General features: G+C 48.4%; 1 protein-coding gene across 1 annotated transcript in view; it reads left to right on the top strand.

Annotated features, from left to right (window-relative positions):
* Positions 1-23893, top strand: part of SORCS3 (sortilin related VPS10 domain containing receptor 3) — a 481074-nt gene extending 457181 nt beyond the window's left edge. Inside the window, exons 22-27 of the mRNA XM_073354429.2 lie at positions 3678-3790; positions 7784-7915; positions 9781-9880; positions 13556-13661; positions 20436-20596; positions 21265-23893. Of these exons, the coding sequence (XP_073210530.2) occupies positions 3678-3790; positions 7784-7915; positions 9781-9880; positions 13556-13661; positions 20436-20596; positions 21265-21329 (677 nt within the window). The 3' untranslated portion in view covers positions 21330-23893. The remainder of the gene's footprint in view (positions 1-3677; positions 3791-7783; positions 7916-9780; positions 9881-13555; positions 13662-20435; positions 20597-21264) is intronic.
* The last annotated feature ends 1326 nt before the right edge of the window (positions 23894-25219 follow it).

Below are 25219 nucleotides of genomic sequence, written 5' to 3'. Positions count from 1 at the left end.
TGCTTCCTCTGGGTCTGGGACTCCGCCCTGGCCTCTGTTATTTCCCAGGTTACTGGGAACTTCAAAAAAAACAAGGCACTGAGCTCCAGATCCTCTAATTCCCATTGTAATCAAGGAGGTATTTGAAATCAATGGGAGTTAGGTACCTTACTACCTTTGAAATGACCACCAAATGAAATTAATAGGTAGCAGGTTTAAAACAAACACAAGAAAGTATTTTTTCAGGCAATGCACTGTCAACCTCTGGAACTACTTGCTAGAGGGTATTGTGAAGGCCAATACTATAACGGGGTTCAAAAGGGAGCTAGATAGATTCATGGAAGATAGGTCCATCAATGGCAGGAATGGTGTCCCTAGCCTCTGTTTGCCAGAAGCTGGGATTGGGTGACAGGGCATGGATCACTTCATGATAATCTGTCTGTTCATTCCCTTTGGGGCACCTGCCATTGGCCACTGTCAGAGGACAGGATACTGGGCTTGATGGACCTTTGGTCTGACCCAGTATGGCTGTTCTTATGTTCTTATGAGGATCTGGGCCTAGGACTTCACAGTAAGATACATAACTCTGAGCTTTATAGCTCATATCTGCACTGCGTGGGAATCCACACAGCACTTACTGGACCTCGGCAGTTCCTGCTTGGACTGGGCACAATACAAATCCTGGACTGGATTCACAGCGGGGCCATTCCAGAGTCCTGGTCAGGCATATGGAGGCGATACCCCCAGAACATCATAGACTTCTCTCCCTGTGCCGCCCTCTGCTTCCATTATCCAGTTCTCACCAGCTAATGTGAGGAACATGGCCCTGCTCGAACAGCAAGGTTTTGCTATATGTGCGCGTCAGATGATGGAGGTTGCACTGAAGGTTTGTCTCGTTCCAGCGAGTACCTGTTGAATAAATGCTCATGTGGATACTAGAAAGCTAGCTGCTGAGATTTAACAAGCAGATAAATATGTATTTATCAACTGTGTAGCTGGGGAAATGCAGTGGATTTTAATAATCTGCTAACATGATTTAATAGCACACAGTTACTATTAGCCTATGTAAGTAAATCTGTATTTAATCAGCCTCATTTCAAGTGTGGTCAGAGGCATTGTAAATTTCTGGGAAATCGTTGTCTTTGGAACTGGGAAATAAGTTTCTTCAGGAAACGAATCCAACAGAGCTTGAACACATGCTGAGTATCTGCAACCCACTGGGGAGAATATGTTAGAGGTGCTCCTCTGTGCCCAATACACAAAATATGAGTCTTGTAGAGCAGTATCTAGCAAAGTGGAGCTCCTAAAGTCAAGTGTAGTAGCCCATACGTTTAGTGCTGGCGATCACCAGTTTGATCCCTTGTCTGTGAGCCACGGTGGAAGATGTCATATATGAACCTGCTGTCTGGTTTCGGATGGATGGTTGGAAACGCTACACTATGCACGTTGGTGCAGGGTTAAGCACAGAAGACTTGGAGGCTGGGTTGAGTTCACCATACAAAAGTCGGTTTCATTTTGGGTAGGTCTACACTTAAAAAGCTGCAGCAGCCCAGCTGCACCACAATAGCATGCTAGTGAAGATGCTGCTATGTCAGCAGGAGAAGCCCTCCCGTCAGCAGAGTGGTGTCTACACCAGGGCTTAGGTCGGTATAACTGCATCTCTCAGGGGTGTAGATTTTTCACGCCCTTGAGCAATGTAGTCATACCGAGGTTTGTAGTGCAGGCCTGGCCTTTGTTTGCCTTTTGTTTTTCTATCACGTGTGTTTTATTTAATAATGCTATGGCACCTAAAAAGAAAGGACAGCCCTTGCCATTAAAAGCACGACAAGACCTGTGGTTTTTATGGCAACATTTGTGGCATTCCTCATTGATGCTATTGTCAAGTTAATTTTACCTGCCTATTATAATACCTAGCTCTTTTATAGGCTTTGCATCTGTACATCTCAAAGCATTTTACAGAGGAGGTCAACATAATTGTTCCCATTTTACCAAGGGGGAAACTGAGGGATGACACAGAACAGGGATGTGACTTGCCCAAGGTCACCCAGCAGTCCAGTGGCAGAGCAAGGAATAGAATGCATGTCTTCCAAGTCCCAGTCCATGTCCAAGCCCTGAGGCCACCCTAGGAAATTATTATTGGCATTCTTTTACTTGTATTGCGGCAGTGCCTAGAGTTGCTGACCAGAGCTCAGGACTCCGTGATGCTCTCACAGTACACACATGAATCACAAAATACACCAGAAATTCCTGCTCCAGAAAGAGTTTATGTTTAATGTTGGCCGCTTCACCTGGGTTCTGTATGCTAATTATTGAAACCTCCAGACATCATAATGGCTCAAAACCATCCCACCCTCCATAAGAACGCTGATCTGAAATGCCCAGAGTCAACAAGCCAACCTGGAAACCAAAACCTCAAAAGAAAACAAAATAGCCCCCTAAAAATTCACACTGAGGAATGCCTTGCAGCATGGCTAACGGTTCCTCCGACGCTGGCCTCAGGGGCACAAGCTCTAGGTATGGTGGAAACCTGACTCCCTAACATACTGGAAGAGTTTGCGTTGTGTCCTCTGGCAGTGGCTGGTCCTCTAGAGGATAACAACCTACTGCTGCTACCACCCAGTGGAGTTATCCCTTTAGCTCAAGTGGTAGACATCTAGGCTGTGATGGAGAAGGCCCCAAGTCCAAACACATCCAGGGAGTCATTACATCTGCAACTGAGGGAGCTCTGCTGTTGATGGTGGAAAGCCAAAATGATGGCATCAGAGTACAACCTGTTAGACTTTGTGGTGCTGCATCAGAATTACAGAGCCACGTGATAGCACACTGAGGGAGGCATTAGGGGGTTGTGGGAAAGGAAGGAGCAATACACCTTAGACGAGACTTAAAAAGAGAGGATGAGTCAGAGAGATACAGGGAGGCAGGTCCAGAGGCAGGCGATTGTGCCAACAGTGGGGAGATTACAATGCAGGCCAGAGGACCGGTCTGGGCTTGGGTACTTTAAAAAAAATTGTCCCTGAAACCAGCCTGGGATGCCCCCACTTTAGCTATCAATTAATTGGGAGGTAATTTGGCAGCGTCTTGTGAATAGCCTTCCCTGGATTTGTGTGTCATTAGCACTATTGGTATCTGATTTACTGGGGTATTAACCATTCCTGGCAACCTTCCAGGAGACCAAACAGCTCATGCCTGCGTTTGGAAAAGAGCGTTTCTGACAGTCAGTGTTTGCTCTGCAGAGCACATTGCATGACAAGTGCAAGCGAACAAACCCATTTTGAGGCACTGGCTCCAAATTTCATCCTGACCCTGCTTTATTTACTGGGCGGCAGCTTTGCAAGTGGCAAGCCATAGGGTTAGATGTTCAAACTGCAAACCCAAAGCACGATGAAGGGAGCATGGACCCCCCTCTCTTAGCGCTTTCTGTTCTCCTTTCTTTCCTTTTCCCTTTCCTCTGTAAAGTGCCATGGGATGCTACTGGGATGAAAGGTCCTCTATAAGTGCAGTGTGTTCTTCTGTCTGTGTATCTCTGTCCTGCAGTGTGTTGGTCTGTCTCTTTGGCTTTAAGATCCTTTGACTAAAGGAACTGTGGTCCTAATCCAAAGCCATTGATGACAATGGGAGTCTTTTACTGACTTCTCTGGGCGTTGGATGAGGCCCTATGTATTGTCCAAATATTATTATTATTCTCTCTATATCCACAGAGTATTTCCAGTCTCAGCTCTTGTCATTTTCCCCCAATCTGGATTACCACAATCCTGACATCCCTGAGTGGAGACAAGACATTAGCAAAGTGGTCAAGCGAGCTTTAGTGCAGGTGAGTGCCTGGTTCCCATTCTCCTTCCTAAACTATGGAAAGGCAATTAAAATGCAGAGAGTTTCATAGCAGAATAGCTAAAAAAAAACAAAGGATGGGAAAGAACAGACATAATGAAGCCATCGTTCTGGAGTTGTCACCAGCAGGCTGTTAATGCGCTGAGCAATTGTTAAACAAATTCATTAGGGGATTTGTACTCAGCATTTTTCAACCTTAAGTATCCCAAAGCACTTTACAAACCCAATGTATTTGTAAAGTGGCTAATAGAATAAGATATTCCTTATTTCCTGTCTGTTGTATTAATTTAGGTGGGATATATGGGCCCAAAGAATCAAAGATGTTAACATGACCCAGACCCTGTCCAACATAAAATTGTTTTAAACAAGGTTCGGGGACTGGCATACAGAGACCTCAAGCTGCTTGGCAAACACACCATTAAAAAGCCCTTTCACCTTTTATTGAAGACACAGAAAAGAAGGAAAAACACTTAAAAGCGTTGGAAATGTGAAGTATTAAATAAGGCTGTTATTTTAACAATGTCTCTGGCTCTACTTCCCTTTAGTTGGAGAAAATCTTTGGAAGGAAAAAAAAAACATGTCTGACAGTCTCTTAGATGGTATTAAAGAGGGTAGTAGCTGTCCTGTCGAGGAAAAAGGAAGATAGTTGTGATGGGCTGAAGCTGTTGTTGTTAAAGTCCGATCCCGTTTCCTAGAAGATAAAACAAGACAAACGCGCAAAAGTGGGAGAGCAAAGAACACCAAAGATAGCAAAAGCAGCTTCTGTCTCCGGTGTTGACTCTGACTTGCAAGCTCACTGCTGGAAAAACACAAGCCCAGCACATGGTCTTGTCAGCCGCTCTGAGACCTGACAAACTTGTACCAGCATCAGGCTGCGTAGGGCATTACTTTTAGCTGCCTCTTTCTGGTCACAAGCTTACAGCAGTGTTGCAAAATATGCACGCTTGGTGGGTTAAACCAGACTCTTATTAGCGAGAAGGAAGAGGGAAAGACAGAGGAAAGGGAAGAAATAAGGTAGGCAAAGAAAAGGAGACCTGGGGAGGTAGGGGCACAAAAGCTCATATTTTAGGTGGCATTTAGGATTCAGCTGAAGCTGGCGGAGGTGATCATCTGGGTCTCTCTCTCTGGCCTGGTCTGGTTAAGACGGCTCTTAGGATGATGAAGGCCCACAGTCCCAGGGGATGGTGGGGGTGGCAACCGTGATGGCAAAGCTTGCTCCAGTAGCCAATCTCTGAGGACGCCAAGGGGAAGAGGTGGGTGGACTAGTCCCATCCCCTCATTATTTTTTCCACTTATTAGGCCTACTTTCCAACAGACCAATGTTGGTTCATTGATTCCTGGCTCAACACTTTTCCTGTTTACCAAGCATGATCTTAGCACAATCCTTGGGTTACAAGAGTAGGCCTTTTAGTTCGCACTAATTCAGCCTGCCTTGCCTTTGCACCTGTTCCCCTCAACGTTTGTTGTTATAGGTTCTTGTGACACTTTGTGAACTTACACTCACTTTTACAGCTGAGCTCATACTTAGGGTAAATTGATAGGCCTGGCTATCACAGCAAGTCCCATACAGTTGTGTAATGTTGCTATGTGCTGTTGTGTTCCACTCCACAGGAAGCTGCGTATCAGTGCTAGGTCAAAAGACCTATCTTATCCAGTGATGAGCTGCCAAAATTTTAACAACGGATTCCCTCCTCACCCGACGAGGGGGTCGTTGCTCACTCCCACCCCCTGGGACTCCTGCCCCATCCGACCACCTGTAGTCCTTGACGCCCCGCCCCACCCGGGACCCCTGCCCCACCCCCATCCCCTGACTGCCCCCAGAACCGGGCAGGAGGGTCTCGTGGGCCACCGTAGTGGGTGCCCACCCCACCCCTAAGAGCCAGAGGGACCTGCCGGGGGGCGAGGTGGGGAGTCCTGGTGGTGCTTACCTGGGGCAGCTCCTAGCACCTCTGGCTCCTAGGGGCGGGGGAGCGTAGCTAGGGGGGAGCGGGGGAGTGACCGCTCCCCCCACTGATCACATCAAAAGTGGCACCTTAGGCGCCGACTCCCTGGGTGCTCTGGGGCTGGAGCCCCAATGGGGAGAATTTGGTGGGTGCAGAGCCCCCACTGGCAGCTTCCCGCCCCGCGCCCGACCCCAGCTCACCTCTGCTCCGCCTCCGCCTCCTCCCCTGAACGCGCCGCCCTGTCCTGCTTCTCCGCGCCCCACCCCCCGGCTTCCCGTGAATCAGCTGTTCAGCAGCTGAGAAGCAGGCAGTGGCTTCGCGCTCAGGCCCAGGAAGGCGGAGGTGAGCTGGGGCAGGGAACGGTTCCCCTGCGCGCCCCCTACCCCAGGGTTACCTGCTGCAGTGCAGGTGGCCCTCCTTGCGCCCCCCCCCCGGGAATCCGGGGGGTGGGGGCAGAGAAGCAGAGCAGGGCAGCGTGTTCAGGGGAGGAGGCGGGGCGGAGGTGAGCTGGGGCCGGGCGCGGGGCGAGGAGCTGCCGGTGGGGGCTCCGCACACACCAAATTCTCCCCATGGGGGCTCCAGCCCCGGAGCACCCAGGGAGTCAGCGTCTAAGGCGCCACTTTTGGCCGGTTGTTAAATTTGAAGCCCTTTTAGAACCGGTTGTCCCTTGCGGAACAACCGGTTCTAAAAGGGCTTCTAAATTTAACTGGTTCCAGCTCACCACTGATCTTATCTATCTTATATCTGTACTGGAATGAGAGAGATGTCTTTTCAACTGATATTTAGCCTCCTGTGGAGTGGAGCACATATCAACCCTACATAACTGGTTGAGACAGGAAGTGAAGAATATCTCATCCTATTAAAACAGCAGGAGGTGGAGGGACCTCATTGAGACAGCATGTAACTAACCCTCATTTGGATTTTACCAGGACATTCTGAGCTAACACTCATGAATTCTTGCAAAAACAATAAAAGTGGCATGGAATAATTAATGCTATCAAGCTGCCAGGGACTCTGTTTTTATGTCGCATCAGGTGATAGATCAAAGCAAAAATTCCTGATTGTAATGGGCTCGAAGCAAGAGAAACGTCGTGTACTTTTCCTTCACATTTATTTTCTGCTGTTCTTGGAAACAGAATGTGATTTTTTTTACATTTTAACATTCCTATTTGCCGGTTCTCGCAGGCAGCAAAACTACAGGGAAAATTGGCCATTGGTGGAATTTCAGCAATTTAATTTTCACACTGTGAGAAAACGTGGTTCATCTGACGAAACAGGAACATTTTACCCCTTTACCAAATTTAGAGTCACTTTGCAAAAAAAAAAAAAAAAAAAAGACCGTCTGACTGTTTTCTGGTATCGCAAGCACCAGAAGGCGCAAAGTAAAATAGAAATAATCTAAGAATACTTGTCTCTGCATCCTCTTGGGACCAAATATTCAGCTACAACCTCTGAGCTACACTCATGCAACTGGTGGTGCCTACAAAAGTGAGGGCGCACCCAGCTGACACAGCTAGACAGCCATCTATGCATGAAAAGTAGGCATCGGGGTGGCCAGAAACCTGATCCGTAAGTGCATAAGGGGTTCATACCCTCCTTTTCAGGTACCATCAATTGTGTGTGCAGCAGTGGGTGTGCTGAAACAGGCTGCTGGGATCTGGGGTTTTGAGTCAGCTTTTTATAAAGATAGGAGATGTACAAAAATCGGGCTCTACTATAGGTCTGTATTTAAACCTCGCAGAGGTTGGGTTCTTTGGATCCGTGGGTATGGTCAGGCCCCTCCTTTGCTCTACAGGTTAAGGAGGAGGAGTGGTTCTGTACAAGAGCTTCCGTCACAGGTCCTACTGAGTGGACATCGCAGTTCACTAGAGCTATGTTACCTGTAACAGAACCTGAGCTCCCCAGACAATGGGTAGCAGCTCGCTGTCACCCACTTAATTAGCTCTTCGGAAGGGAACAGGTTGAAAGAACAAAGGGCAGGACCAAAAGGCACTGAGTGACCTTCGAATGCCGCTGCCGTCTCTTCTTCCTAGGCGACTGGTATCCCCGACGAGCAGATTTTGGTGGCGGTATTTCCTGGCCTGCCTACCTCCGCTGAGCTCTTCATCCTACCCCGCAAAAACACGACGGAGAGGAGGAAAGGCCACGAAGGCGATCTGGAGCAGGTAAGCAGTGGGGGTCACAGCACAGAATGCAGCTACGCTCAAAGAACACCTTGCGTGGACACTCACTGCACGCAGAATCCTCCTGGGGCTTTTACGTTTCTCTAAAAGAAGTGCTCCTGTTCAACTGCAGCTATTGACTTGAAGCCTATCCCACGTTCAGATAGACCCTAGCCCAGATGTGGAGTCTGGGCAGCATTGGAAGCCACTTTGAGCGAGCTTGGGGAACTGGGCACGTTTCAGGGCTGGAGACCCATACATTTCTCATTAAGCAAGGCCATTTTAAAAAGAAAAATAGCCTTTCCCAATGGCTTATTGAGGGATTCTAAGGAAGCTGAGCTGCGTAACCTTTCTCATGCCATGGTCCATAGCGCCCCCAGTGGCGAGACCCTGTTACAGTAGTGCCTGCCGCCGGGTCATACCCTCTCCATTGTGGCCTGAGGACAATACCCTACACGCCTGACAGTAATGGAAGGAGAGAGGACAGAGAAATGAGATAACGAACTGAGGCTCACTACAAATAAATCAGGCTCTTCTGCTTGTGTACGACTGGTAGGAGACCTCTTTATTCTGCAATAGCAATCAGCGCATGCAAACTATATTTGGAAGTTACAATATCCATCCATTTAGATAAATAGGTAATTACGGTGATGAATAGGGACTGCAATGTTCAGGCAAGAGGAGAGTTAGAAACAGCAGCACCAGGCTGCTACAATGTTCACACCAGGATTTCTAAGTGATTAAATCAGCTTTACAAAAGCACCCGGAGTGAAATGCTGCAGGAGAAAGCAGCTTAGCTCTGGCTAGTGTTCTCCGGTGCACCACTGGTGTACGAGATACACAGCACAAGCTTCGTGGGAGGCATCCCACAGCTTTCTCTCTCTGGTGCAACTAGGCATTAAGAAAGGTGGAGGACCACAGAGAATCTTTAGAAGCTCTTGTTACCTGCTAAGCAAAGTCATCCCCTTGAGATGACACTAGCCGATTGAAAGCCAGCAAGGTCGGTCTCTTAAGTGTGTAGCTCAGTGTCCCTAAGGGATCCACGAAGGCGGGTTTGGAAGGCCGTGTGTGGGGATCCTTCTGACTTCGGTTGAATTTTATCATAGAGGGTAGGGACAAGTGCAATGCTGCAGCGATCCCAGGTTTCTGTGAGTTCTGCTTCCATTGCAACACAACGATCTGTGCGCTGTGACCCCGCCATGGAAACGTCACTGTGCAGCATGCTGGACTGCCAGCCCATAAGGAGCCTGCCCTCCAGGTCCCCCATCATTTGAGCAGAGGGAGTGGGCTGGGAGTTAAACAGCCTTCAGGACTAGATTCCACCCCTATTTTAACAGGAGCTGCAGGCCTGGAAACGGCAGGGGAAGGAGTGTCTCCAGGCTGGCCCACTGGTCTATTGACCCATGGTCTGATCCAACCTCCATTGAGCTCAGTGGGAAGGTTCCCAATGACTCCATCGGGCACTGGATCAGGCCCCAAGAGTGTTGATTGGGAGAAAATGAGGGGGATCCCAAAGGATCTTCTTCCTACCCAAGTCTAGCTTTCTTGTGATACATAGGAGAGCAGATCAGATAATCTGGAGTTCCCTTCTGGTCTTAAACTCTGGGCCTCTACAGGTCTTGGTTTCCCTTCCAGTAAAAACATCATAGCACACTCCTGGGGTCTTAAAATTTCACCTTTTGTGCCAGGAGAATCACATGGAACGACACTGAGTTCCTGCAAATGCCTCCCACCGCTCTTACACCCACTCCCCCTGCTGCAGGACGGGTTAGCTTTTAGCTTTCAGAGACTGCTTGCGTCCCAAGAGGTTCTGTGTTGCTGGTACTATTGTCCATTTTGACCCCACATATCTCTGATTGGTTCACCAGGTCGTTGAAATCCTCTTCAATGCTCTCAACCAGAACCTGGTCCAGTTTGAGCTGAAGCCCGGCGTCGAAGTCATCGTGTACGTCACGCAGCTGACGTTAGGTAGGTGTGGAGTCCCACGTAAGTTGTGCTTCCCCCGTTACTTCTCACAGGAGCAGGGACACACCCCAGCATGCTACTGGCATATAGATAGATGGACCCTGGGGAAAGCGGAGAGTCTCTTAGTCATTCAAGCTGTGGCAGAGGGAGAACAGAGGCTGGCAATTGCATCCTAGCTCCATCCCAGAATTTAAGGAGGAGCCCACACTGTGAGCAAAAGAACCCAATCGAAATTGGGTGGCACTGGGGTCTGTTTCCTAATGCAAAGGTATGCTCCCCGTTACCCGGCATTCTCCCTCCCTGCACAGGACCCTCCACTAGCCAGTCAGCCCTGGAGAAGGGCCAGATCCACACCATTTGGCTCCAGATTGGGACTCGAATTGTTGGAGAGTTTGGGGTGCTGCAATGTGGGATCATGGGTTCAGGCCCACATCTAATCAGAACCTCCAAAAAACATCCCCTTTGTAACGTTTATCCCCCCCCTTTTAAATTGGTTCCTTTCCAAAGCTTCCCACGATAAGCTAATACCGTCCCAGCCAAAGGAGGGGCTAGATCAGTGAAGCTCTCGCTCCTTGGCCGGAAGTGTGTTCGCTTAAGCTTTGAGGGGGGAGATGGTTTAAAGGAGAGGCATTCAGCTTTGGAAGGGGGATGTTCTTCAGAGGTGCCTGACCAGCTTCAGAGCTTGCTTCCACCAGCCCAACCCTCTCCCATGTCTCTAGGTAGCTCAGCTGAAGAAGAGAAAGGGCTGATTAAACCTCGCTTTAGGCAAATGGCTTGGTTAGGTGAAGAAACCCCACTCTGTGACAAGAAGCTGCTGGGGCTCAAGGAATGGTTCCCTGGTCTTTGTGGTTAGATCCTGAATTTAACCTTCTGCAGATGGTTCACTGGCCCTTGTTCTTTTGTCAGATTGGAAGGTATTTGCCCACTCTCCGTTCTTGAAGCATCTGCACCACTTATTGACATCGGTCAGGGAAACAGCGTAGTCCGGTGGATGGAACAGAGGCCTGGGTTCCTCCTGGGCTGTAATCTTAGCTCTGTCACTGACTCTCTGCATGACCATGGGCGGGTCACCTTGGCCAAAACTTTTGCACCCCTAACTGGACACCTTTTGGGTCTGATTTCCAGAAGCGCTGAACACCGACAACTTCAATCATAGCCAGTAGGAGCTGGAGTGTTCTGTGCTTCTGAAAATCAGCCCCAAGGTATCTTCAGTTGGGTGCCCAAAATCTGAGACACACGAAGTCTGCTGCCGCTTTTGAAAATGTGAGACGTAGCTGCTCTGTGCCTCATAGAATATCAGGGTTGGAAGGGACCCCAGAAGGTCATCTAGTCCAACCCCCAAAGTTTACCCATTTATAAAAATACCATCATTGTAAGGCTTAGTTAATGCATTAATATCTGTAAAGTTTTTTGAGACACTCAGATGAAAGATCTTTTATAAGGCCCTGATCCAGTGCCCAGGGAAATCAGTGGGAGCATTTACATTGACTTCCATGGGCATTGAATCAAACCCTTATTGCTAATTAGAGCTGGGTGAGGATCAAGCCCTTATTGCTAATTAGAAGTGGGGGCACTGGGGAGGGGGAGAGAGACCAAGCCACCCAAGAATAGCCCATAGACTCTGTGGTTCGGGGCACTTGTGTAGGGTGTGAGAGATTCAGGTTACAGTCCCTGCTCTGCTTGATTCAGACCAGGGACTTCAACATGGGGCTCCCATGCCCCAAACGAGTGCTCTAACAATTGGAGTCTCACTTTTTGGCTTTGTCCAGAAATTCCATCCTGGACCTGAGAAACCTTCCCAATGGAAGTTCCATCGAGGCTGATACATTCGCGTGAAAAGTTGAGACTGCGATGAATCCTTATTTTCCGACAAGAAAACATTTCCCCCCCAAAATTCCCAGCCGTCTCCATTGTCGCTATAACAGTCCTATACAGGCAGCTGCTGCTCTTTCAGTGAGCATGGAACTTATGAGAGGGAAATGTAGGCATCTGCCGGAGGAACACTTGCCTGAGAGTGACCCATCTCTACAAATGAGCCCTGACTAAGATTAAGCACCAGCTCTCCATCTCCATCTTCACTCATCATAATACATCCCCTCCAATCTTTGGCAGCCCTGCAACCTACCCTGACGTGGTGCTCTTAGCGAGAGATGAGAGGCCGGAGAGCTTTTAGCTTTTGCTCTTGCTGACCACCCCTTGCAAGTACCTGGCCAGGTCTGCCGTGCAATATTTCAATGATCCCATTAAAGGAAATGGGGGTTCTGGTTCCCGTTGAGTTTGTCTCATAGAATAATGGGATTCACATTCCTCATTCGTGAAACATTCAGAGCCAAGAACTAGCTTAGACCATGGCTCCTGACCTCTCTCCCAGCTACTGCCTTTGCTCAGGCCATAGGTGGCAGGGGCAGCCTGACGCTGGTTAATTTAAGTCGTTGAGATTGCTTTTATTAGGAAGCAAATTCCTTACCGGTGGTATAAACATCAGGCTCCACAATAACAAAAAGCCCCTCACAGACTGTTACCTCTGGGGGAGAATGATAGACCCTGATGGTCAGGGGTGGACAGCCGATTAGAATTAAAGTGTCAAATCTGTACCCAGATCTCCAAGTTCAGGACTCAGTATTTGTTATAAATACTGCAACTGCCAAAATTCAGATCCAGGTGAAGATTCTGGACAGCCTTCCGGCCTCCCACAGTCTAGGGCAGTTTGGGTCTGAGCTTTTGCTTCAGGTCCTTCCCTCTACAGTGTTTAGATTCAGGAGGTCCAGCCCTTTCCAGCAATGAGAGTCTGAGCCAAGCTTTCTGCAGGCTGGGTGCTTCCGTGGGAGTTCTGAGAACAGGGTGCTGGCAGTCTCCGCCTCTTGGATTGCAAGAATCAGGGCAGGGACCAGGAGTGGCTTGGTTGGTGTAGACACCTCCATGTCTACTGTGCTATATAAGCAATGGAGAGTTGTAATAATGAACCTGGATCAAATGTTCTTTGCAGGTTCAGGAAAGTTCAGCTGCTACTTAAAATCATTTGCAAGAAGCTAGAGGGTCAGTGCTGGGATTAAACTCAGGAGTTCTGAGTTCTCAGTCCCAGTCTTGCACACTGACCACTAGGCCATGAGAATTCTGCCCCAGACCAGCGGTGGGAGCAGCTACCCACACAAGGCACTGCATACACTCTATTATAAACCACCCAAACCATATCAATAGAGGTGGGTCGGCGCTGCAAACTGCTGTGGAATTTGGGAAGCAGCAGGGGGCTGTTTGGTTGGAGGGTTTTGCTTTGGGCTTATCTCCAGCATAAGCTAACAAAATAAAAACATCTCGGCACCAGTCTTATCGAATCACCCTTCAAATCCTTTATGCTTCTGCTCCAGCTCCAGTGAAAGCTTCAAACAAGACAGCCCGAAGAGTTAACAAGGGAACAGTGAGTTTGTCTCAGCACAGCCTGATTCTGCGTTTTTATCAGGAGCTGTTACAGGGCATCGCCAACTCAAATAGGAGCTTCTCTTTCAAAGGCAGGGGAATTGATTTGTCTCATACCAGCTGGCTCTGCTCAAACAGCATGTCCCACACAGCGATGATAGGAAAGCAGATGCTGCAAAGAGAGAACCAGGTTCGGCTGCCTGGTGCCCAGACCCCCCTGGTTAATGGCTTCCCAATATAACTGTCTGCCCTTTCTCTTTGCAGCGCCTCTCGTGGACTCCAGCACCGGACACAGCAGTTCAGCGATGTTGATGTTGTTGTCTGTGGTCTTTGTCGGCTTGGCTGTTTTTTTAATCTACAAATTTAAAAGGTATGTTGAGAAGCTAGCCGGGGAGGTGGCTCTTTCCAAGGAAGCCTGGCAAAGGGATGCTGAAAATCCAGAGTTTAGAGCAGGAGAGCCGCGCTCCCTGATATGGGGGGTCTAGGATTGAATGACATAAGGGATTTGCGGCCAGAACCTCCCTTGACTTATATAGTTCCCTTGTCTTCTGTGGAGCTGTGCCAGTTTCCATCAGCTGCAAATCCAGCCTCTTGGCTTCAATACAGCTATCCTGATTTAGATCAACCGAGTACGTGATCCACTACGTTCAGTGGTGCTCCACTTCTTATCCCAGCTGAGAAGCTAGTCCTCGCTTTGGACTGATTTAGGATGTCAGTAATGTAATTACTCTTCCCTAGCCAAAATGATGAAATGTGCTTGCCTGTAAGGGCTGTGACAGACACTGGACTGGCTGCCACGTTTCCAGGCGGCCAGGCAGTCGAAGATACTGCCAAGTGGACCGTGTGTTACACGGGTACAAGGTGCACGTACAGTACATCCAAAATGTGGCCACCCATTAGGGTTACGGACCTGCAGTGTTCTGCTGTGTTTGGACAGCTGGGACCTAGTGGCGTTTTCTTACCTTAGCTACGATGGACAATGATTTACATAACGGGGGAAGGGAGGGGGCAAAGGATCACCTGAGGTTTGGCCAGCTCAGTTCTGCACTGCTTTGCACTTTGCATTGTCGTTTATACTTACAAAAAGCAAGGGTAAAGCAAGCATCTCCCAAGGGGTAGCGTTTTACAGCCGCTTTGCACAGGTGGGGCACAGGAGAATCAGGCCCTCGATATTTGATTCCTGTTGCTGCCTGGTCCCAGGAGATGAGTTTTGTCTCCACGTGTTGCTCACCACAGGTAAACCCTGTACTCAGACTGCTGAGTGCTAGCATCAGAACGCAGAAGCCCTCCATTGAGCAGTGTACAAATGATGTCGTAGGAGCCAGTGTTAATCACTCTCTGTTACTTCCCCATCACGTCTGCCCTGCTCTCAAATCAACAGACGATTTTTTTCCCCACGTAACTCGTTGTGAATGCTCCCTGGGACCTGAAAAATCAAGCTGTGTCTTGCAACAGCGCTAGAGATGGGCTTGAACCAGGACCTGAGTCAAAGTGTAGAGGGGGCTGTTCAAAATCCAAATTCAGCAGAGCGTTCGGTATCCATACATATCATGGAACCTGCAGCTGTTGTGACCCGACAGGGAGCTTGTCTGTGTCTGACATGCAGAGAACAGATACTTCCATGTTAAGTGCGAAGGTGCCATTACCAGACTTTAATATAAACACCCCGTTCCCGAGCAGCGGTCAGGACGTGCATTGTGTCCATTATACTCTGCTGCCTCAAGTTGTCAAAGAAAACTATGGGACAAGTGTGCTTTGTTTGCTGAATGGCTGCCTAATGGGCATGCTTCTTAGGCAGACAGAACTCTTCTTAGTGTAATCTTTGCATCCAGTAAGGTTCCTGCCGTGTTAAATGGGCTGCATGCCCAGATCCAGCCCCGCAGCTGTATTGTACTGTACTGGAAATACAGATTGGATCTGATTTTTGATTCTAGGCATGAATACGTTTTAAGTTTCTAACTCCCAAATCAGAGCCTTTCCCCGACAAGTCCCAGCCATACGCGTCTCTCTCTGACTCTTCTTCAGGAGGATGTAAGGCTGTGCCTCCTAAGGCATTCTTGGGTTGCAGACAGCCTGGGGTCTCGAGAGTCGAAAGCAGTCACTCAGAGGGGCCTGGGCTCTATGCTCCAAGTTGAAATCAATATCATTGTACTTATAAAAAGGAAAGGCCGCTCATTTCTGAACTTTTTAAATTGAAATTGGCTGGTACCATTGCCTAAGGGCTTGATCCGAAGCCCACTGAAGTCAGTGGGAATTGAGTGCTCTGATCCTGCGGCCACTGAAGTGAGTGGGAAAGCTTCCATTGGTTTCAGGAGAATAGGATCAAGCCCTTAGTGCCCAGGATTTTCATCGGCTCAGATGCAGCGTTTCAGCCTCCTACGCTTGTCAGGTCGATAGCACAAAGCCACTTCACTGTTGCTCTCTGCTCCCGCGCTGTGATGAAATGCAGCTTGCCAAAGGAGTGCCGGCCCTGCTCCTGAGCATGGGATGCCATTCCAAGGACAGGAGGCCCAGTGAGATGGAGAAGACACCTCTGCCCTAGAATGTGGGGACCAGAGGCTGGACTTCTATAGGAACCTTCCTTTTGGAGTGATGCAAAATCCCAAATCTTTCCTCCCTTGCCCGTGGCCCCACATGAGGCTTTCTAATCGAGTTGTGTCTGGGGCTTGGTACAAGGGGAATGGGCTAGTAAAGAGGAGTCAGTGCTTCAGGGCTGGAGCACCCCTGGAAAAAAAGAGTGGGTACTCAGCACCCACCAGCCGCCTGCCGATCAGCTGTTTGGTGGGTCCCACTGATCAACTGTTCCTCGGTGGGTGGGAGGCACTGGGAGGAGGGGGCAGAGCAGGGGTGGAAGAGGTGGGCAGGGCCTTGGGGAAAAGGGGTGGAGTGGGGCTGGGGCCTCGAAGCAGAGCAGGTGTGGAGTACCCACCTAGAAAGAGGAAAGTCGGTACCAGGCAGCTTGGCAAACCAGTGTGTGCAGCCCCTTGAAAGATAGCCCCTATGCTGCAGCATCGACGGCATCCTAAATGCAGCCTCTCTGAACCTCGCAACCCCCCGAAAAGTGCTCCCCACCTTATGCACCCCTCCCACCTCCCCAGGCGGGATCATTACAGGTGCCTGGTATGACTTTGCTGTGACCCAGGGATGGGGAGCCCAGACCCTACACTCTCTCCAAAGATGTGGGGCAGGACAGCTCTGGGCTGTAGAGGACTACATTCTTAGCTGCTTTGTCCAAACCAACACACGCCACTGCAAATGACAAAGGTTGGGGTGAAATCCGGAACCCCAAATGCCTAACGGCAGGGTCACGGAGCAGAAAACATGCTTAAACCCCAAGCCTGCTGCCTCTTTGGATTAGAAATTATAGCATGCAACAGCTCTCAATAGAGAAATGGGCATAAAGTAAACGCTCATCTCCCACTTCCTCCAAGCTGTCGGTCCACTGGCAGTGTGTACTTTTATGATTAGCTAGAATCACTGTCTGAATACCAAGTTTCTGTTTAGAGAAAGGGGGAGCATGTGGCTGCATAAATGTTTAATTCTGCAAATTTATAGAATTGGCATGCTGCTGGCTTCCACACAGCCTCCTTATTATGAGTCTGTATGTAAGAGACTCAGCCGATGCGTTAGAGATCCCTGCTGCAACCTGTTCTCCCAGCTTGGAACCCCTCTGGCTGTGAAAGAAGTGTGTGTATGTGGAGGTCACTCATTACAGGGATCAGAGAATCATAGGACTGGAAGGGACCTCAAGAGGTCGTCTAGTCCAGTCCCCTGCACTCAAGGCAGGACTAAGGTATTATCAGACCATCACTGACAGGTGTTTGTCTAACCTGCTCTTAAAAATCTCCAATGATGGAGATTCCACAACCTCCCTGGGCAATTTATTCCAATGCTTAACCACTCTGACAGTTGGGAACTTTTCCTAATATCCAACCTAAACTGCCCTTGCTGCAATTTAAGCCCCTTGGTTCTTGTCCTATTCTCAGAGGTTAAGGAGAACAATTTTTCCCCTCCTCCTTGTAACCATCTTTTATGAAGGTGAAAACTGTTATCATGGCCCCTCTCAGTCTGCTCTTCTCTAGACTAAACAAATCCAATTTTTTCAGTCTTCCCTCATAGGTCATGTTTTCTAGACCTTTAATCATTTTTGTTGCTCTTCTGTTCTCCACTTTGTCCACATCTTGCCTGAAATGTGGCTAACAGAACTGGACACAATAGAATCATAGAATCATAGACTATCAGGGTTGGAAGGGACCTCAGGAGGTCATCTAGTCCAACCCCCTGCTCAAAGCAGGACCAATCCCCAATTAAATCATCCCAGCCAGGGCTTTGTCAAGCCTGACCTTAAAAACTTCTAAGGAAGGAGATTCTACCACCTCCCTAGGTAACGCATTCCAGTGTTTCACCACCCTCCTAGTGAAAAAGTTTTTCCTAATATCCAACCTAAACCTCCCCCACTGCAACTTGAGACCATTACTCCTTGTCCTGTCCTCTTCTACCACTGAGAATATTCTAGAACCATCCCCTCTGGAACCACCTCTCAGGTAGTTGAAAGCAGCTATCATACCCCCCCTCATTCTTCTCTTCTGCAGACTAAACAATCCCAGTTCCCTCAGCCTCTCCTCATAAGTCACGTGTTCCAGACCCCTAATCATTTTTGTTGCCCTTCGCTGGATTCTCTCCAATTTATCCACATCCTTCTTGTAGTGTGGGGCCCAAAACTGGACACAGTACTCCAGATGAGGCCTCACCAATGTCAAATAGAGGGGGACGATCACATCCCTCGATCTGCTCGCTCTGCCCCTACTTATACATCCCAAAATGCCATTGGCCTTCTTGGCAACAAGGGCACGCTGCTGACTCATATCCAGCTTCTCGTCCACTGTCACCCCTAGGTCCTTTTCCGCAGAACTGCTGCCTAGCCATTCGGTCCCTAGTCTGTAGCGGTGCATTGGGTTCTTCCGTCCTAAGTGCAGGACCCTGCACTTATCCTTATTGAACCTCATCAGATTTCTTTTGGCCCAATCCTCCAATTTGTCTAGGTCCCTCTGTATCCTATCCCTCCCCTCCAGCGTATCTACCACTCCTCCCAGTTTAGTATCATCCGCAAATTTGCTGAGAGTGCAATCCACACCATCCTCCAGATCATTTATGAAGATATTGAACAAAACCGGCCCCAGGACCGACCCCTGGGGCACTCCACTTGACACCGGCTGCCAACTAGACATGGAGCCATTGATCACTACCCGTTGAGCCTGACAATCTAGCCAGCTTTCTACCCACCTTATAGTGCATTCATCCAGCCCATACTTCTTTAACTTGCTGACAAGAATACTGTGGGAGACCGTGTCAAAAGCTTTGCTAAAGTCAAGAAACAATACATCCACTGCTTTCCCTTCATCCACAGAACCAGTAATCTCATCATAGAAGGCGATTAGATTAGTCAGGCATGACCTTCCCTTGGTGAATCCATGCTGACTGTTCCTGATCACTTTCCTCTCATGTAAGTGCTTCAGGATTGATTCTTTGAGGACCTGCTCCAATACTCCAGTCGAGGCCATATCAGCGCAGAAGAATTACTTCTTGTGTCTTGCTTACAACACTCCTGCTAATACATCCCAGAATGATGTTCACTTTTTTTGCAACAGTGTTACACTGTTGACTCATATTTAGCTTGTGATCCACTGTGACCCCCAGATCCCTTTTTGCGCTGTTCCTTCCTAGGCAGTCATTTCCCATTTTTTATGTGTGCATTTGATTGTTCCTTCCTAAGTGCAGTACTTTGCATTAGTCCTTATTGAATTTCATCCTATTTACTTCAGACCATTTCTCCAGTTTGTCCAGATCATTTTGAATTTTAATCCTATCCTCCAAAGCACTTGCAACCCCTCCCAGCTTGGTATCGTCAGCAAACTTTATAAGTGTACTCTGTATGCCATTATCTAAATCACTGATGAAGATATTGAACAGACCCAGAACTGATCCCTGCGGGACCCCACTCGTTATGTCCTTCCAGCATGACTGTGAACCATTGATAAGTACTCTCTGGGAACGGTTTTCCAACCAGTTATGCACCCACTGTATAGTAGATCCATCTAGGTTGTATTTCCCTATTTTATTTATGAGAAGGTTAAGCGAGACTGTATCCACAAGGCTTGTTACCCTGTCAAAGAAAGCCATCAGGTTGCTTTGACATCATTTTGTTCTTGACAAATCCATGCCGACTCTTATTTATCACCTTATTATCTTCTAGGTGTTTGCAAATTTATTGCTTCATTATTTGATCCATTATCTTTCTGGGTACTGAAGTTAAGCTGACTGGTCTGTGATTCCCTGGGTTGTCCTTTTCTTATAGATTGGCACTATATTTGCACCTTTGGGGGACTCCGAGGACAGATGTGTGATGGGATAATGCGGGGTGGGTGTGTGTTTGTGTGTGTGGATTTGTTTTCTCTCTGGTTCCCAGAGACAACTGGAGGCTCTGTTCCACACAGCATCAGAGAACTCTTTTTCATTCCCCCCTTTCCCCCACCCCCACACACACTGCTCACAGCTTAAGACAGTAACTTTCCTACTGCTGCTTCTTCTGAAAACAGAGCTGAGATTCCCTTGATCTACAGGCTCATCTGGACAGTTCTGGGCCCTTTGATCCTAACTGGAGCTTTCCTGTTCACTCTCAAACCTTGATTGGACTGTTCAGGCCCCTTTTAGGGTCTGGTTCCCTTCACCTGGTGGACAGAGCCTTCTCCTACCCCTTATCCATTGCTGGAGAGTTTTGCACCATCTTCCTGGTGTACTCTTCCCCTTCATCCTTTGCTGGACTTCCTTGCACCCCATACACCTGGTTGGGTCTGTTCGATTCTTCCCCTGCCCTGCCTGTTTACCCTGCTTGGTACATTCTCTGTCCATTACTATTGGCAAAAATTCTTGGTTATAGTTGGTGGCTGTTGTTTCATTCTCCAGACCCTAAGCTGTCACTGGTGGTGGCGGTGGAGACTCTGGCCTGTATTGGTTGGGAAAGCAGCCTCCAGACCCAGTATGGCCATTCTTATGTTCTTATGGTTTAATTGCTCTAATGAGCTCAGTTCTGCAATGCCAAAGGCCACTGCCTGAAAAAGGCCTCTTGCTTTCCTTCCTTGGGCAGGAAAATCCCGTGGGTTAACATCTACGCTCAAGTCCAGCACGACAAGGAACAGGAGATGATCGGTTCCGTGAGCCAAAGTGAAAGTGCCCCCAAGATCACGCTGAGCGAGTTCACTGACCCTGAGGAGCTTATGGAGAAAGAACTGGATACTCGGGTTATAGGTAAGGCATGACTCCCTCTTGGCGAGCAGTCATCAACCCGGAGAGCACACTGGCCCTGGAGATACTGGCAGAGTCCATGTTACCAGGGTTCAGGAAAACAAATGGACACTGGCCTGGGTAACAAAGACATCTCAGGGTGTGAATGGGATGGGACACCTCACTGCGGAGGGGTTGTATTCACATGCACAGAGTTGAACTGATAGCCACATCTTGGGTCAGGAAGAATTTCCCCTCCAGAGTGGGGAGCTTGGGTTATGTTGCACTTTCCTCTGTTCTTGGCCTTTTCCATACTGGGATTCCCCCTTCCCAGCTAGCTGGGACCCCACTGCCATTTATCAATGTGTGATGGCTCTGTGTGTGTGTGTGGTGTTAGCCTTCCACATGTGTGTGATCTTGACTCCCATGATGTTTGGCTGGGGGATGCAGCCCAAGCTTGGGAACCCTAGAGCAAGGCCCAGGTAGGTTCAGGAGGGCTTATCCCATGTGATCCGTTTCCTGCTATTGCAAGAAATATGGGGTACATCCCCCCACCACCACCCGACTTCTCTCCCTAGACTCGGCCTGTGTCCTGCTGCACTGTGGCTCATCTGTACCCATTGCCCGTGGGCGAGAGGCGACAGGCTGGGCTGTTTCATGAGCTTCCCTTTTCTCCCTCTTATCTTCTGCAGGAAGCATCTCGACAATTGCTAACAGCGAAAGCACAAAGGAAATCCCCAACTGCACTAGTGTTTAATAGCGAGAATCCACTTGGTCTACAGCATTTCTGGCTTTTTATTTGTAATTATTATTATTATTGTTATTATTATTATTATTATTATTAAAAAAAGAAAATGATACGTCATTATCATCATTTGTGGGGGGCTGGGGAGAGGTGTTTTGTTTACCAGGGCCACTTTCATAAACGGCAGATAGATGCTCAGCATTTGGAAAATTCCCATTGGTTACAAATAACGATTGTAGGCCGAGACTACAGGGCTAAGCGATTTGAGTGCCCGGTTTGCATTAAAATGACTGGGAACCATGTGTCTAAATCTCCTAGGTGGATCTGAACGTCTCAGCAGAACTGTTGCAGGCAAATGATCCACTTCCCGTCTCCACACCCCGCAGCAAATCAACAGCCTAAGACACTGGAGCTGACTCTGCAATGTGCTGAGTGCCCTCAGCTCCCAATGACTTGCAGGTCTTAGCCGGATCGTGCCCACTCAATTGACTCTCCTTGTCCTTTGATGGGGAAACCGAGTGGCGTTAACCATTTGGGCTCCAAAGCTGGCGGGCGGGATGCACAAGTAGCTACCAAGAAGCGTGCACAAGTTTATGAATGAGGCTCCAACCTGTGCATCTGACTAGCGAGGATACCGATGGCATACTGTAGATAATTCCAGTGTAAATAGCTTTTTATTTCTTGGGAAATAATGTAATGTTTAGTAAAAGAAAAGTTTAAAAAAAACCAACCCCACACAAACACACCAACCAGGCCACCAAGGACCCCATGTGAAGTTCTTGTGCAACACATGGGTTCTCAATATATTCCAGTTGTCTGTCGTATTTAACTCTTTCAGCTCTGTCTGTGTTACATGGTGGTTTTTCTTTTTGCATAATGGGAAGGATTTTTTTTAGCGGGGGGAGTGATTTTAAGAGGCAGGAGTGAGGATTTCGTAACACACTTTAACAATGCGCATTGGTTTTTCACCCCAGTTCTAGAGCTAAGCCAATGCTCGTAGACTTCCAGTGCAGAATCTGGTGACACTGAGTAGAGAACATGATGGAAGCGAGGAGAAAGGATCTTGTTCTCAATGACGGGCAAACCTCAAAGTAGTAGGCTTTGAACAGGCTTCCTAAAGCCGGTCCTGATCCCTACAACCCCTGCTCGTAATGGGCCAGATTCTGATATCCTTATTCGCACTGCGGAGTACCTTTGAGTAGTCTCTCTGAAGTCATGCTCCAGAGTAAAGGGCACTTCTGTGTAAGTAAAGGTATCGGAATGGGGCCTGACGCATGTATTTAGGGACTGTGTGGGGGAATAAGGGTTGCAGTCTCAAGTCTGGTGCAAAGCTGAATCGGCATTTTCTCCAAACCTCTTGAGTGTGCAAAACTGAGCTGGGATTCTCCAAGGCTTCCTTACCAGCCTTGCAGGGCAACTGCTTGTAGGCCTGGCTGGAAGTGCTGCAAGAATACCTTTTGATGGTTGGTGCTGCCTGGTCAAAACGTGGCCTCAGGAAAGGCAGCATGAAAACAGGATCAGAGGATGCGAAGTTCTCTGAAGGTTTTAGAGCCTTCTGACCTCTTCCGTTCCGGTTCCAAACTGGGGGAGTTATCCGAGCAGGAGGAAATGGGGAAGATGCTAAAAATGGGCCCAGTCCTGCAAGGGTCCAAAGGGAGCGGAGAGTGCCTGGCTGGGGCACCTTTAGGAGCTGCTCAGCCTCTTGCAGGATTATAGAAAGCGGAGATGGGTTCCAAGTTGACGCCAGCTCCAAGACTCCCCGAAGTTTGGGGTGTTTGGATTCAGTGTTCCAGGTCATCTGCCCGCAGAGCTGAGCAGGAGGCTAGGCTTTAAAGCTCACTGGAAGTGTTACTAGTATCACATGCCTGGGGCTCTGTTCATCAGATGGAAGGTGGTTCAAAGATCTTTACAGGGAGAAAGGCTGGGAAGATCCTTGTGCAAAGAAAAAAGCGGCCCCTATGTCAAGATTCAATCAAACCAGGCAAATTTAGGGAAATGGCATTGTGTGAAACATTAAAGAAAAACAACCTCAAACCACTGCTGCTCCCAGTCTAATCTGCCACTTAACACGCTTGAGGTCCTTTCCATCGGTTTAAAAATAATTTCCCTCACCCTGTCACTTCTGCTCTAGTTCCTGATACAAACAGGAGACTGATGGCTATGCTTTCCTCTCTGACCTTGTGCTTCCATCCATCACATGTGCATACCCTCGTTCTGTTACGCTATCCTTGCTACTGAAACCCCAAATGTTTTACAGTAATGGGCCAATCTGCTGATAATACTGTCACAGCAGGGCCATTATTTTCAAATAGCATCCCATTTATATGGGGGTATGTGCGTGCGTGTATGTGATTTGCCCTACTCAGACTTTAGGCGAAGGCTTTGTGAGCTGCTGAGCAGAGAAATGGCACTTGGTTCCTACCAAAACATTGTACCAAATGATTTTCACTTTGAACATTTTCAGAGAATTTTACAGGGATTTTTTTCCCAGTGAAATTAAATTTGGAATTGATTCAGTACAAAAAAAAAAAAATCTCGTGGGGTTCCTCCCCCCTTTGCCTTTTTCTGCCTTTTTCCCATGCACATTGTGGGTGGGGAGGGGTGGGGGATCATGAGAAGGGAGGGGAACCCACAAAAAATGAGTAGTTTTGCTCATGGGGAGAGCTGGAAAATAGGACCCTTTTTGAATGATGCAAAGATTTGGCACCAAAAATGCTGTATCAGTCACAAAGCCATGTTTGTGTTGAGGGAACGTTTCACCCATCTCTAATCCTGAGCAAAACTCAGCTTCCGTGGGACTCAGCAGGAACCGGGGGTTTGATCCGGAGCCTGCTGAAACCAATGGGAGTTTTGCCACTGACTTCCGTGAGCTTTGGATCAGTCCCTGAGACTGCATGCTCGCACTCTCCCTCTCTTAGAGTCCATCGCCCAGGCTCTGGGAGGTGTAACTCTCCGCTTGGGTAGACATACACATGCTAGCTCTGCTCAGGCAAGCGCCTAAATATAGCAGCGTGGGTGGGATTGGGCTCTCAGTTCAGCCTGTCCCAAGTGCTTTTTATTAAAATAATAGAACAATGGAGAAAGAACGCCAAGAAATTTGAAGCCCTGTGGCCCATCTGGGCCATAATGCTGGCTGAAACTAGCAGCTCCATACTACCCTTCCTCACAGCTGCTGTGGAAGGGGGTGTGGCTGTGTTAAGGGGCGTGGCCAGAGCACACTTGTACTCCGCGAATCCCTGGTTGCAGCCACCATCAGTTAAGCAGCCCTGAGGCCGCTCTAAATTGCTCCAGGAGCCCCACCAGCCCCTGCTTAGTCCTGGGGATGGTGGGGGGGGGAGCACAAAGGTGGCACAAATCCTCATGCTTCCCTTTGGCGCCTGCCTGTATCACACTTGAGGAGCAAGGTCAGAAACTCTGGTTTCTTTTGAAGAGTTAAAAAAAAATCCCTCCTTTTATATTGTAAGGATTAAATGGGGCAGACAATTGCAATACTTCTATTAAACACGGTAATACAAATGCATGTCATATATATATACATATATATATAAATACTGTTCTTGGTTTTCTTGTTCCATTTGAATATTTCTACTGTAAAAAAGGCAGTGGTTTTGAAATTGTTGAAAATAAATGTATTTTTGTACATCAGATCTACCCATGGCTGCTCTTTCACTGCTCGTCCTTGTCGTTCACTCTTCCAGTGCAGCCCTGGCTGCTTCTGCTCTTCTCCCTCTGCTGAGCTGCCGGAGTGTTTGCTTGCCCTAGGACAGCGTTTCTAAATGGGTTGGTCGTCACCCCTGCACGGGGGCAAGTTATGAGGCTTTGAAAATGTTGCACTCTAAAGCAAAGAAAAAAAAATCTAGCCCTTAGCCGCACCTTATCAGTTTGGCTGCAATTCTTAGTTT

Source organism: Lepidochelys kempii, chromosome 7 (assembly GCF_965140285.1).
Source record: "Lepidochelys kempii isolate rLepKem1 chromosome 7, rLepKem1.hap1, whole genome shotgun sequence".
NCBI classification, from domain to species: Eukaryota; Metazoa; Chordata; order Testudines; family Cheloniidae; genus Lepidochelys; species Lepidochelys kempii.
The sequence above is the reverse complement of the archived record's forward strand: the minus strand, read 5'-3'. Positions and strand labels throughout refer to the sequence as shown.